Raw genomic sequence first — 13,314 nt, forward strand, 5'->3', positions numbered from 1 at the left:
ACTGAATAAAGGTAAAATAAGGGGGGAAGACATCAGTAGCGATGCTATAGTGTTTATGAAAGAAAAATGATAGTCGCCAAAGGTTAAAGTAGAAGGGAACCACCATTTTTTCAAAGACAGATTAGATGCTGCATACCCAGGTGACTGGGAGCTTGACGCACAAGACCATAAAAACTTTTAAAAAATGTAAAAAAAAATAAAAAGGACCAGGTTCTATGGCCACCTGTTTTCACATCATTTTCCTGTCTCCCTTGGTTCTTGGAAGAGTCCTGTTTGTCTTGCTACTCTCTCGCTCCCATTTTGTTCTTCTCTTAGCAGACCTTGTTTCTCCACCTTGGTGGTCGATTCTTAGCTATTAGTTCTCAAATTGCAGTGTAAGCCCTGTCCACTGAAATTCCTAGATCTTGGTAGGGTTAATGATTAGCTTTTAATCTATCAAGTTATTGGTTATATCTCAGTGGTTCTCAACCCAGTCCTGGAGACACACACTACCAGCCTGGTTTTCAGGATACTTACAGTGAATTCACATGAGATAAGTTTGCATACAGTGGAGATAGTACATGCATATTTATTATGAATACCCTAAAACTCTGGCTGGCTGGGTGTGCCGAGGAGTGAGTTGAGAATCACTGGTTTATCTGATTCTCCTAGGGTGTTTGGCTTTTCATTAACAGACCTATTAAAGAGAATGTTACTATAATTAATCTCTACTTAAAGTGTTAGAATAAATAAAATATAACTATCATTTTAATCTCAAAAACTTTGATTTTATATTTTCTGGTAATCTGTTTAAAATTCTGTTGTCCCAGTGTTCCAGACAAAAAAAACAGCACCACGGGCCTTTAAAAATGGAACACAGTTCTTTAATGAATGAGCTTTAGTTTGTACTTTGTTCCCTCTCTTTTGTTACATCCAAGTCCCAGTGTTCCAGACCATATTCTTTACTTTTATTGGGGTTCATTGTGAAAGGGTCTAAACTCTTAGCTGGCTAGATAAAAGTATTAAAAAATTGAACAGTTGAATTAATGCCACTCCCAGGCTTTCCCAGAATTTAGGATGGTTGAAGGGAAAAAAATAAGTGATTGGTCTGATCTATTGTAGGAGGCCTAATTTTATCTGGCCACCCTTCTTCCATCTTTAATGTAAAACTTACAGAAAATGTACCTGCTGCTTAATTTCCCCCTTGCCTGACTGAAAAATGAAAACAATTGTACCTGCTGCTTCATCTTACCTCCCTCCCTGACTGTTAAAGCAGAAATGTTCCTGTAGCTTAATCAACCCTCTCTTCCCCAACCCTCAAAATAAAAAAACGATCCTCCCTCCTGAGTGGAAAAAAAAAAGTTGAGCAGGTGATTCCCTTCACTTCGGGGTTTTTTTTTTTTGATAGGAGGTAGATGGGATCCCCGAATATCCCACGCTTTTTTTATTTATTTTTTAAAATTCCTGGCAGGAGGAAGGGAGTTTGATGAAGAGATCACATTAAAAAGAAAAAAATCTTGAACTCCTACACAGATATCCAGAACTGTCTTACAATATTTGCTTGTTACACTACTATCATGTTTTATCATTACCATGTTACCCAAGATCTTTCTGTAATACTAAATGTCTATTTTCTTATGTATTTCCACCATTCATGATGTATTGTAAGCCACATTGAGCCTGCAAAGAGGTGGGAAAATGTGGGATACAAATGCAATAAATAAATAAGAAATTGAGAAGGAGGATGGGCTTGCTAACGGAATCGGTCGGTTCATACATATAAGATTCCAAGAGGAAGAAGGGGCTGGCTGGTGCTTCTTAATTGTTAAAAACTTACATAAGTACATTAGTAATGCCACACTGGGAAAGACCAAGGGTCCTTCGAGCCCAGCATCATGTCCACGACAGCAGCCAATCCAGGCCAAAGGCACCTGGCAAGCTTCCCAAATGTACAAACATTCTATACATGTTATTCCTGGAATTGTGGATTTTTCCCAAGTCCATTTACTAGTGGTTTATGGACTTGTCCTTTAGGAAACCATCTAACCCCTTTTTAAACTCTGCTAAGCTAACCGCCTTTACCACGTTCTCAGGCAACGACTTCCAGAGTTTAATTATGCGTTGGGTGAAGAAATATTTTCTCCAATTTGTTTTAAATTTACTACACTGTAGTTTCATCGCATGCCCCCTAGTCCTAGTATTTTTGGAAAGCGTGAATAGACGCTTCACATCCACCTGTTCCATTCCACTCATTATTTTATATACCTCTATCATGTCTCCCCTCAGCCATCTCTTCTCCAAGCTGAAAAGCCCTAGCCTCCTTAGTCATTGTTAGCTGGATGTTCAGCCAAATTCAGGGGTCTTTTTACCAAGTTGCACTAAAATTTGGCGTTAGCGCACCATTAGGTGGGTTTTCCCCACACACTAAAGTCACTTTTACTGTAGCTGGAAAACAGCCGATTTTTCTATTTTTTTTTTTTCAATTAATGGCAATGTGCTAATATTGGTATTAGTGCTCGGCAATTAAAAAAAATTACCGTGGGAGCAATTACTGACACCTTTTTGTAGGCAGTAAGGGCTCACCCTGTAATCTTGTTCTCAACTGCGTACAGCAATGTGGACGTGCCAACCGATTAGCTCTGGAATGCCCATCCCCTAGACCTGCCCCCTCCATGCAAAAATTAAAAATATTTTTTAGCTCATGCTAATTGGGAACTTACCACAGGACACCTGAGTGCATCCTGTGGTAACCCCTTATCTATGGTAAGCATGCACTAGGGCTTACCACAGCTTAGTAAAAAGACCCCTTGACCAGTTACAGAGAGCTGTGTTATAGCTAGATGTTCAATTGACTGGCTAGATTTAACTGAAATTTTGAAATTTTTCTAGGAGCTTCTGACCTGGTTAACTACTGTTGAAAATAAAATACTGGACTTGATGGACCTTTGGTCTGACCCAGTATGGCAATTCTTGTATTCTTATGAAAACCTAGCCATTCAAGTCAGGTCATAGACGCCAAAGTTTGAAAATGATAGGGATTGCTAAACACAATACAAATTACCTCTCACTAGATACAATAAAGGCGCTTGCTCAGTTTTGGGGTGCTCAGCACCCTTTGGCACCTACAGAGCTGGTTCCTATTGTTCAGGTGAAAATTTGCCTGAAGATAAACACACATCTTGGCTACTGAGCAGCCATTTGGAAAAATTGATCACCATGGTAAATAGTTTTCCCATGTGTTGGGACCTTCTGTGAGTAAGACTGCATTGGCTTACTACCTGATAACTGTCAGTTTGTTTGTTAAATAGGTGATTTGCATTCATGATGTTTCTTCCATCTACCGGGTACCACTGCTGCTGGAAGAACAAGGAGTCGTTGACTATTTCCGCCACAGATTGGACCTTCCCATTGGAAAGCAGCCACGCAGGATGCTCATGAAGTGGAAGGAGATGGCTGACAGGTGCCCACTTTGCCATGACATACCAACTAATGAAAGTTGTGTGCTCCAGTTTGATAAAAGCATTGTTGCATTCATTATTTAAGAGGGTTTATGTAAAGTATGTTCAGCATATGGGAATGTTCATATTTTGTCACTTTACATAGGTTGGCCAGTCAAGGAAGATGCCAACAAACTGAACGAAAGTTAAGTGGAGAAACCCCCCCCCCCCCTCTAAATATGTGAACACCAGTCCTTTTTGACAGGGTTGACAGCTAACCATCATGGGTCTCAAAAAAAACCCTCTTTTTACAAAATTTAATATACAGTAAGTCTTCCATTGGCATAGCTGAAGACTTATGAAAAAGGGAAACAATTCCACAGTATAAAACATATATAGCTGAGAACAAATATACTGTAATGCACTTAGCTGAATCGTCACACGGCCATTCGAAAGTTCGCTTTAAATATGTCCACAATCATCTTAGCAACACTCATTTAATATTCTCTACAGGGTGCTCTTTTTCTCCTAATAGGCTGTGTCAGGAGACTGGCCATTTCGAAAGTTGTGTTGTTGAAATGGTGGCAAAGAGCATCTTTTCCCCAGATAGATGTTGGAGCAGCTTTGAAAAATCACTGCTCCCAAAAGCATCTGTCCCGCTTGCCCCCACCGATACCTCCCCTCATAAAAGCAGCAACCATCTCCCCTCCACCAATCCCCCTATACAACCCCAACATCAGAATCACCCAGCAGTTCCTCCTCTGGGATCAAGTGGCCAAATGAGGGAACCCTTTCGTGGAAGTGCTATGAGAGTATCACTAGGGGTCATGGGTTCCATTTTGAACCCAGAACTGCATGAGTAACTGGAGATTGATTTTGCTCCCACTACACCAGCAGGAACCCACAGTAAGAGCGGGGGGGGGGGGGGGGGGGGCAGGTTTTGATATCGTGGGGGTTGGGGGGAGGGACCCATTTTGTGGTATTTAGATTTATATATCGGGGTGGTTTGGGAGGGGATGAGAGGGTTGCTGCTGTTGTTGAAAGGGTATGGATGTTGGCCTTTCCACCTGTCCCTTCAGGCTTGCATGTGTACATGTCTCAGAGCAGGTATAAATGCCAGTATCTGACATTTGGCCTCTACAGTGGGGAATACGCACTTATTTTAGACCTATCCAAAGCAAGCCCTTTCACAATTTAGATATGGTGTAGTTCTCCACATGCAACTAATGAACCTAATGACTTTCTGAAAGTGTTTGTACGCGCAAATGCCGCTACAGTGTTTGCACGTGCAAATGCTTTTAAAATAAGGGCCATGTACTAGACCTTTTTCTGGATCCTTGTACTGGGGTATTTAAACCCAGCCATCATGGGTCAGCCTTGGTGATGACCTTCTTAGCAGCCCCTGCCAGTCTAGGGTTTGGAAAACTGAGCTACCACACCAGCCTGAGGAGTAAGCACAGAGAGAGGAGGAGTAGACGGTAGGTTGATCACAAAATTAGTAGAAGTTGATTGAAGGCAGAGTGTGAAATTCCCAGTTACTAGTAGTGAGCTGGCAGCTGAGGCAGACCACGGGGCTAGACGTAGCTCAAATTAAGCTGTTTCTGCTCTCCTGATAACAGGTTCCATGCAAAGTAGCAAGAGTAGTTATGCTTTCTAAGTTCCTGTAGCTTGCATGCATGCATGCCGACACTTGTAGGATACTGCGATAAGTGATACAGCAATAGAGGAATGGGGACAGAACAGGAGAGAGCAAAGGAACCAGAAAGGTTAAGGTGGGGAGAGAATAAAGAAGAGAACATAAGAGTAGCCATACCGGGACAGACCAATTTTCCATCTATCCCAGTATCCTGTTTTACAAACAGTGGCCAAGCCAGGTCACAAGTACCTGGCAGAAGCCCAAATTGTGGCAACATTCCATGTAGAACCCCAAAGAACAGCAAGATTCTGGAATCCTAAAGAGTGACAAGATTCTATGCAGAATCTCAAAGAGTAGCAACATTCCATACTACAAATCCCAGGACAAGCAGTTGCTTCCCATGTCTATCTCAATAGCAGACTATGGACTTTTCCTCCAGGAATTTGTCCAAATCTTTTTTTAAACCCAGATACCCTAACTGTTGTTCCACATCCTCCAGCAATAAATTCAAGAGCTTAACTATTCGTTGAGTGAAAGAATATGTCCTTCTATTTGTTTTAAACGTTTGTCCATGTAACTTCGAGTGTCCCCTAGTCTTTGTACTTTTGGAACGAGTGAAAAATCAATTTACTTCTCATTCTACGCCACTCAGGGTTTTGTAGACCTCAATCATATCTCCCCTCATCCGTCTTTTTTCCAAACTGAAGAGCTCTAATCTCTTTAGCCTTTCCTCATACGAGAGGAGCTCCATCCTCTTAATCATTTTGGTTGCTGTTAAAAAAGAAGAGTGGAGGAGTGGCCTAGTGGTTAGGGTGGAGGACTCTGGTCCTGGGGAACTGAGTTCGATTCCCACTTCAGGCACAGGCAGCTCTTTGTGACTCTGGGCAAGTCACTTAACCTTCCATTGCCCCAGGTACAAATAAGTATCTGTATATGTAAGCCGCATTGAGCCTGCCATGAGTGGGAAAGCACTGGGTACAAATGTAACAAAAAAAAAAAAAAAAAAACAAGCAACAGAATGATGAATCAGCATTAGAATACAATGAGGTTGACATGTTTTAAACTTGTTTTTATGTGGAGTTGTGATCACAGAGGTGTGACTACGTCTTAGCGTGTAAGTGATTAACAGAAAGGTCTTTTCATATTATACATAGGTATGACCGCTTGCTGGAAACCTGCTCCATAGCCCTTGTGGGGAAGTACACAAAATTCTCAGACTCGTATGCGTCTGTAATCAAGGCTTTGGAACACTCTGCGCTGGCCATAAATCATAAACTTGACATTAAGGTACTGTCTGGCAGTGCACTAGGATGGAACAATAATGTGTTTTGATGTCATTTGTGGAACCTAGAAGCTGGTTTAGTTTGAACATCATTCAATCTATATGTGATTCATACAGTTTCAGGGAATTCTGAATTGTATATCAGCTAGACTCTGTTTTTAGAAGACTTTTAACAAACATTTTTTTGTTGAATTATACGATTCCTTTTCAGGTTCGTGGTCAAGCATTTGAAAAAAAAACCTGAGAGAGTTACAAGCCTCGCATCAAATTTTTAGATCTTCTAATCAATGTACACTGTACTGATTTCTTTCAAGCTGTGCGTATGAACGGCAATTCCATAAAAGGAGTTGATATTCAGACCTCAGGAGGCAGCCTGGCTAACTCCCGTGGTCAGCAATGAGACCAGATATTCATTGTCGGGCCGGTTTAAACTTAACTGGCCAAGCCAATATTCAGCGCTGGCCGGTTAAGTTTAAACTAGCCAAAGGTAGGCCTGCTATTTTGGTGGCCCAATTTGACTGCCAAACCATGAGTTCCTGGCCGGTTAAATAGCACTGAATATCGGGGGGGGGGGGGGGGGGGGGGGGCGGTAGGTAGGTGCCTGCATTTATATATGTAAAATGCACAGAATACTAGCACTTGTGTGCTTAACCTGTGAAAGTGCCAGCAAGGCATCTAACAGCCCTTCTGTAAGGGCATAAATACAAGGGGTTGGGAGCTTGGATATGGGTGGGGCTCCCATTTACACGCATAACCGAGCTTCTAATTTCCCCCCCAAACCCACCTCCCTGCTCCCCCCGTTTTCTATTTCTGTTGATGGCTCTCTCATTCTCCCTGTCTCCTCAGCTCGAAACCTTGGGGTCATCTTTGACTCTTCTCTCTCCTTCTCTGCTCATATCCAGCAGACCGCCAAGACCTGTCGTTTCTTTCTTTACAACATCCGTAAAATCCGCCCCTTTCTTTCCGAGCACTCTACCAAAACCCTCATCCACACCCTTGTCACCTCTCGTTTAGACTACTGCAATCTGCTTCTTGCTGGCCTCCCACTTAGTCACCTCTCCCCTCTCCAGTCGGTTCAAAACTCTGCTGCCCGTCTCATCTTCCGCCAGGGTCGCTTTACTCATACTACCCCTCTCCTCAAGACCCTTCACTGGCTCCCTATCCGTTTTCGCATCCTGTTCAAACTTCTTCTACTAACCTATAAATGTATTCACTCTGCTGCTCCCCAGTATCTCTCCACACTCGTCCTTCCCTACACCCCTTCCCGTGCACTCCGCTCCATGGTTAAATCCTTCTTATCTGTTCCCTTCTCCACTACTGCCAACTCCAGACTTCGTGCCTTCTGTCTCGCTGCACCCTTCGCCTGGAATAAACTTCCTGAGCCCCTACGTCTTGCCCCATCCTTGGCCACCTTTAAATCTAGACTGAAAGCCCACCTCTTTAACATTGCTTTTGACTCGTAACCACTTGTAACCACTCGCCTCCACCTACCCTCCTCTCTTCCTTCCCGTTCACATTAATTGATTTGATTTGCTTACTTTATTTATTTTTTGTCTATTAGATTGTAAGCTCTTTGAGCAGGGACTGTCTTTCTTCTATGTTTGTGCAGCGCTGCGTATGCCTTGTAGCGCTATAGAAATGCTAAATAGTAGTAGTAGTAGTAGTAATAACTTACAGAATATACTGTAGGGCTTGTGTGTCCCTGCTGTATTTATGTGACTGCAGTTACCCCAAGACTATGGCTGGTATAACTGCTAGTATGGAAATGTTAGGCATGGGTTACACTTTTGTTCTATAATGGAATTTGGGAGCCCAGATGCCGTTATAGAATCGGCTCCCACTGTGTGTCCTCTATCATTATTATTAAATGATTTGGGGATTGTGCCAAAAGATGTATGAGAAGAGATTTGAAGACCTCAATATGTATACCCGAGAGGAAAGGAAGGATAGGAGGATATGATACAGATGTTTAAATACTTAAAAAGTATTTAATATGCAAACTAATCTTTTTCAGAGATGGGGAGGTGGTAGAACTAGAGGTCATGAGTTGAGGTTGCAGGGTGGGAGACATAGGAACAATGTCAGAAAATACTTTTTCATAGAAAAGGTGGTGGGTGCTTGGAATGCCCTTCCGCGGGAGGTTGTGAAGACAAAAAACAATGACGGAATTCAGGAATACTTGGGATGAACACAGAGGAACACTATAGACACTGACCAAAACTTGCGGTTTTAGGTCCGACTGAAAACGAATCTGAGGCTGAAATCTGTGACTTAGTTTCAACTGTTACCAGATTTCGGGTCGGTTTTGATGCTAAAACTTAAATTTGGTGGGCCTCTAGAAAACTACATAGAGAGAGGGTAGAATCAATTAAAGCAAAACTTAAATGATCTCATATCTGGAGTGAGTTTTGAAGCAGCTTCAGAGGTTGGGAAGTAAGACCAATGCTGGACAGACTTCTACGGTCTGGGTCCCATAAGTGGCAAAACAGATCAGGATCAAAGCTGGAGTGGGCTTCAACATTTACTATCAAACATATAAACGGCAAGTGACCGACTCACCTGCAAATGCGCAGTAGAGACTTCCCTCTCTGTCCCGCCCTCGCGTCAAGACGTGATGACATCAGAGGGCGGAACAGAGAGGGAAACGGAGTCAGAGTCACTGTCGGACGCTGCCGCCTGGAAACGAACATCGTGCGCACCAACCTCCCTCCTCCCCCCCCCCCCCCCCCCCCATCCCCGCTGCTCCCGCCCTCCTCCGTATCGGGCCCCCTGCACTGACCTGACAGTGCCTCTCACCTCTGTGTGAAAGTGCTGTCAGGTCAGTACAGGGGGCCTGATACGGAGGAGGGCAGGAGCGGCGGCGAGGAGGGTAGCTGGAAATCTCGCCCGTTTTAATGGGCTTAATGGCTAGTGTTACTATATTATACCTCCTGTGAACAAAGGTGGTGTTGGGTCAGAAGCTGGACAATACATGCCTGGCTTTCACTTGGAAATCTGCATGCATTCTTTCTCCGTGTATGTTTGCTTCCAGTTCAAAGCAGTCACAGAAGCCTGGAAAGAGCTCATATTTGGAATTTGGGCCTATGTTTGCAAATACCAGGCACGATTTTCAGTCCCAGTCCATCAGGTGCAAGTGTACATGGGTGCTAGGTATCTGTTGTGGATATGGATTTTAGATTTATTATTCACCTTTTCTAAATCTGAGCTCAAGGCGATTTACATTCAGGTACACCTCTCCACTTGATTTTTTTTAAAGGGAAACCCATTGAAAATCATCTTGCATTCAAAATTGCCGTGTATATTCTTTGACTTAAGCAAGAACAAAATTACAGCTGAATTCCAATCTTCTATGTTGATATGTGTGAGAGTAAAAAAACACCTATTAGAGCAACAGGAGAAGGGTGGGGGGTGGTATCAATGTTTTCCTCCATTCAAACTTTTGAAAACTGCCTCCATAATGAATTTCAGTTTATTTTGCTTTGGGGTATAGTTGCTTATTTATCTCCAGTCTCATGTGCATGTGTTGCTAGTCTTGCTAATGATTGTGGTAAAAAAACAGGGCTGGTCTTAGAGGTATATGGTTAGAGCTGGTTGTAACTTGGGCTGGCAAAGACTCTCATTTGACAGCAGTGTTTCCTTTTATAATAATTCTTTATTTAGAACAGTTTTGGATGTCTGAACATTTATATATTTCATCTATATCTATAGTTTTAATAATTGTGTGATTTTTTTCTTTCTCTCTCCAGTATATTGATTCTGCTGACTTAGAATCAGCAACTTTACAAGATGAACCTGTCAAGTACCATGAAGCTTGGCAGAAGCTCTGTAGTGCAGAGTAAGTGACTCGTGATTAAGAATTATTTCATGGTAAGAAGGTTTTGAGTACCACGGTTACTTAAAGACTGGAACCCTCAGTATCTTCTAACCCACTAAAGAAATATAGATTAGAAGCAGAGCCCAGTCACTGCTAGAGATGCTCTTAAGCCCTGCTTTGCCTCTGTACAGCCACTTTCATTCTATTAATTTAAAATCAGGTATCTGGGGCTTTATTTTATGATGTTGCTTCAGAATAGAACATTTCAAATTAGACTCGGTTAAGCTCCCTATATCATACTAGGAAATAGTAAAGCTGTATTATATTTTGGTTAAAAGCACAGCAATCATTAACAAAGTTATAACTAGGGCTTTTATTTTTAGCTGTTTATAGATTGTAAATTAAAGTATTTGGTTTCTAGCTAGTTATGGGTTCTGTAAGGGTACAAAAAATTGCTTTTGTGCCACAGATGATATTGCTGGACAGCTTTTATTGTTGAATCAAATACGCACATTTGTGTACCTGTGGAGTTTTTAATATGAAAAGGTGCAAAAACTGGGTGGTGGGTCCAGGCATCCCTAGCCTAAGGGAAGTGATATTTTTCCATTGTTTATTTAGTAAACCTGAGTGTGTTTGATCAGTGTTTCTCAGCTAAAATCTAAAATCAGAAGCCTTTGCCTATAACAAATAATTGAACTAACATTTAAATAAGTATTGAGTTGCAATGTATTTAATAAAATGATAATGTTTGATACATGCACAAATAAGGATGATAAGGTATGATACTGTAACTTAGAAAGGAAGAGATTCACTGCTGGTGGAATAATGCATTCAAGTATAGGTGTTGTCTTTTTACTAATGGGCTGGTGAGAATTTGAGATTGATGACATCACAGAGAAGTAAAGCACTATATGCTGCAAACAAATTGTAGTTTAGCTATATTTACCTAAGTAGAGGAGTGTGGTAGCCGTGTTAGTCCACTCTTAAGGTTATCAATAGAAATCAAACAAAATAAAACATGGAAAAGAAAATAAGATGATACCTTTTTATTGGACATAACTTAATACATTTCTTGATTAGCTTTCGAAGGTTGCCCTTCTTCGTCAGATCGGAAATAAGCAAATGTGCTAGCTGACAGTGTATATAAGTGAAAACATTCAAGCATTACTATGACAGTAAAATAGATACCATTGGAGATTCTACATGGAATGTTGCTACTATTGGAGATTCTACATGGAATGTTGCTATTCCACTAGCAACATTCCATGTAGAAGGCTGCGCAGGCTTCTGTTTCTGTGAGCAGGACGTCAGACTCACAGAAGCAGAAGCCTGCGCAGCCTTCTACATGGAATGTTGCTAGTGGAATAGCAACATTCCATGTAGAATCTATAGAAATCAAACAAAATAAAACATGGAAAAGAAAATAAGATGATACCTTTTTTATTGGACATAACTTAATATATTTCTTGATTAGCTTTCGAAGGTTGCCCTTCTTCCTCAGATCGGAAATAAGCAAATGTGCTAGCTGACAGTGTATATAAGTGAAAACATTCAAGCATTACTATGATAGTCTGACAGGGTGGGAGGAGGGGGGTGGGTAGGAAGTATGCATGGGGACATCAAAGCATATCATTGATATTCTAACAGGGTGGGTGTGGATAGGTGAGGGGAGGGTGATCAACAGAGACATACAGCTTTATGGTTTATAATGGGCTAGGAACCCCAGATCCTTGTTAAGTCCTTTCTGTTGGGTGTTAAAATATTCAATCATTCTGACTTCAAAGGTCTTACGTTCTTGTATATTTACCAAAATCTTTATCTGCAAACCAGGCAAATCCCCCTACCTTATTTCATTTAGCCCAGAAAACTAGATTACCTGCATTTTGACTGACAGCCAAAGAAAGCAAGAGAATTAATTGTAAAGTATCTGAGCTTGATGAGTACAGGCTGAATTAAAAAGAAAAAAATAACCTTAATAAATTACTTTTCCATACTACTCTGAAAGCAGTGTTTTGAGGCAGTTTAGTCCAAAGTACACTTGTCTTTTATTACCTAACATAGCCATAATAATTTCTTCAAGGCAAAGCATGATTTGGCGATGTCACTATATTGATCCCAAACCAGAGCTTTCCAGGAACTACTTCAGATCTTCGAGCATGTGCAGTAGTTTCCGTATTCACAGCATCCCTCGGTCTCTCTCCACAGCTACTGCTGGATGACTGTTTTTCTTTTGCTTCAGATCAGCCTGCTTAATTTTGGTGGGTTGCTCTTTTTTTTTTTTTTTTACTTTTCAGGAGTGCCTTAGTAAATTTTTATTTCTTTGTATCTAATTAGGCCGTTAAGCTAAATTTTATTTTTGCAGTTTTGGTGGTGTGTATATTTTTATTGCTTCCCTCAGGCCCTGTATCTGTGCCCACTTTTTTTTTCTCTCAACTATCTTTGGTTTGTTAGCCATTTTGTGTTATTTAATGACAGTTGTTTTCTAGTATGGTAGATTAGCAACTTTGTGTTATGCTTCAACTGCAGTCAGACCCTCCATGCTACCTACTTCTATTAGTACTTATTTCTAAAGCACTGTAAAGCATACAAAGTGTTGTACAGACACACATACGGTAGCTTTTTTTTTTTCTTGAAAAGGTAAATATTCTAGAATTATCAAATTCCAGCAGACCAAGTTCTCTTCCAAACAAGATTTTAAAATATTTGCTAAAATAGCAGAGAACTGGGTAATGACAACTACTCTTGGGTCCTGTAAGAACATAATTGCGTATAAAGTTGACTCTTAAGATTGTCTTTACAAATGGACCTGACTGCTGTTCATTTTAGATTCAGGTAAAAGTAACAGCATTCATATTATGTGTTAACTTTTCTCAAAATTCGGATCTCCAAAAAGTTGCCAAAAGTCAGACATGTTGATTTTGCTAGAGGTGTGACATGAGGTAATTGGACTGAGTTTGCGTTGGTGAAGTCCTGGGGAGCATACATGGCATTTAAAAAGCAGCTTGAAGATGGGAAGGTTCTGCCGTGGACTGGAGATTGGGTACTGAGAGAGCTACATGGTAGTGGCATGCAGGACTGCGGTGGTAAGGGTGAGGCGCATGGTGTTAGCATTGCCGGACTGATCGAAGAAGACTCACCATCACTGGGAATGTCGATGGAAGTTAGT

The 13,314-nt window shown here is 41.3% G+C and overlaps 1 protein-coding gene across 5 annotated transcripts in view; it reads left to right on the forward strand.

The window, feature by feature from the left end:
- Nucleotides 1-13,314, forward strand: part of CTPS1 (CTP synthase 1) — an 83,459-nt gene that overhangs the window by 38,101 nt on the left and 32,044 nt on the right. For all 5 annotated transcript variants that reach the window (XM_030217929.1, XM_030217928.1, XM_030217930.1 and 2 more), the window contains exons 8-10: nt 3,288-3,439; nt 6,207-6,339; nt 10,081-10,169. In XM_030217929.1, the coding sequence (XP_030073789.1) occupies nt 3,288-3,439; nt 6,207-6,339; nt 10,081-10,169 (374 nt within the window). The remainder of the gene's footprint in view (nt 1-3,287; nt 3,440-6,206; nt 6,340-10,080; nt 10,170-13,314) is intronic.

Source organism: Microcaecilia unicolor, chromosome 11 (genome assembly GCF_901765095.1).
Source record: "Microcaecilia unicolor chromosome 11, aMicUni1.1, whole genome shotgun sequence".
Classification (NCBI taxonomy): domain Eukaryota; kingdom Metazoa; phylum Chordata; class Amphibia; order Gymnophiona; family Siphonopidae; genus Microcaecilia; species Microcaecilia unicolor.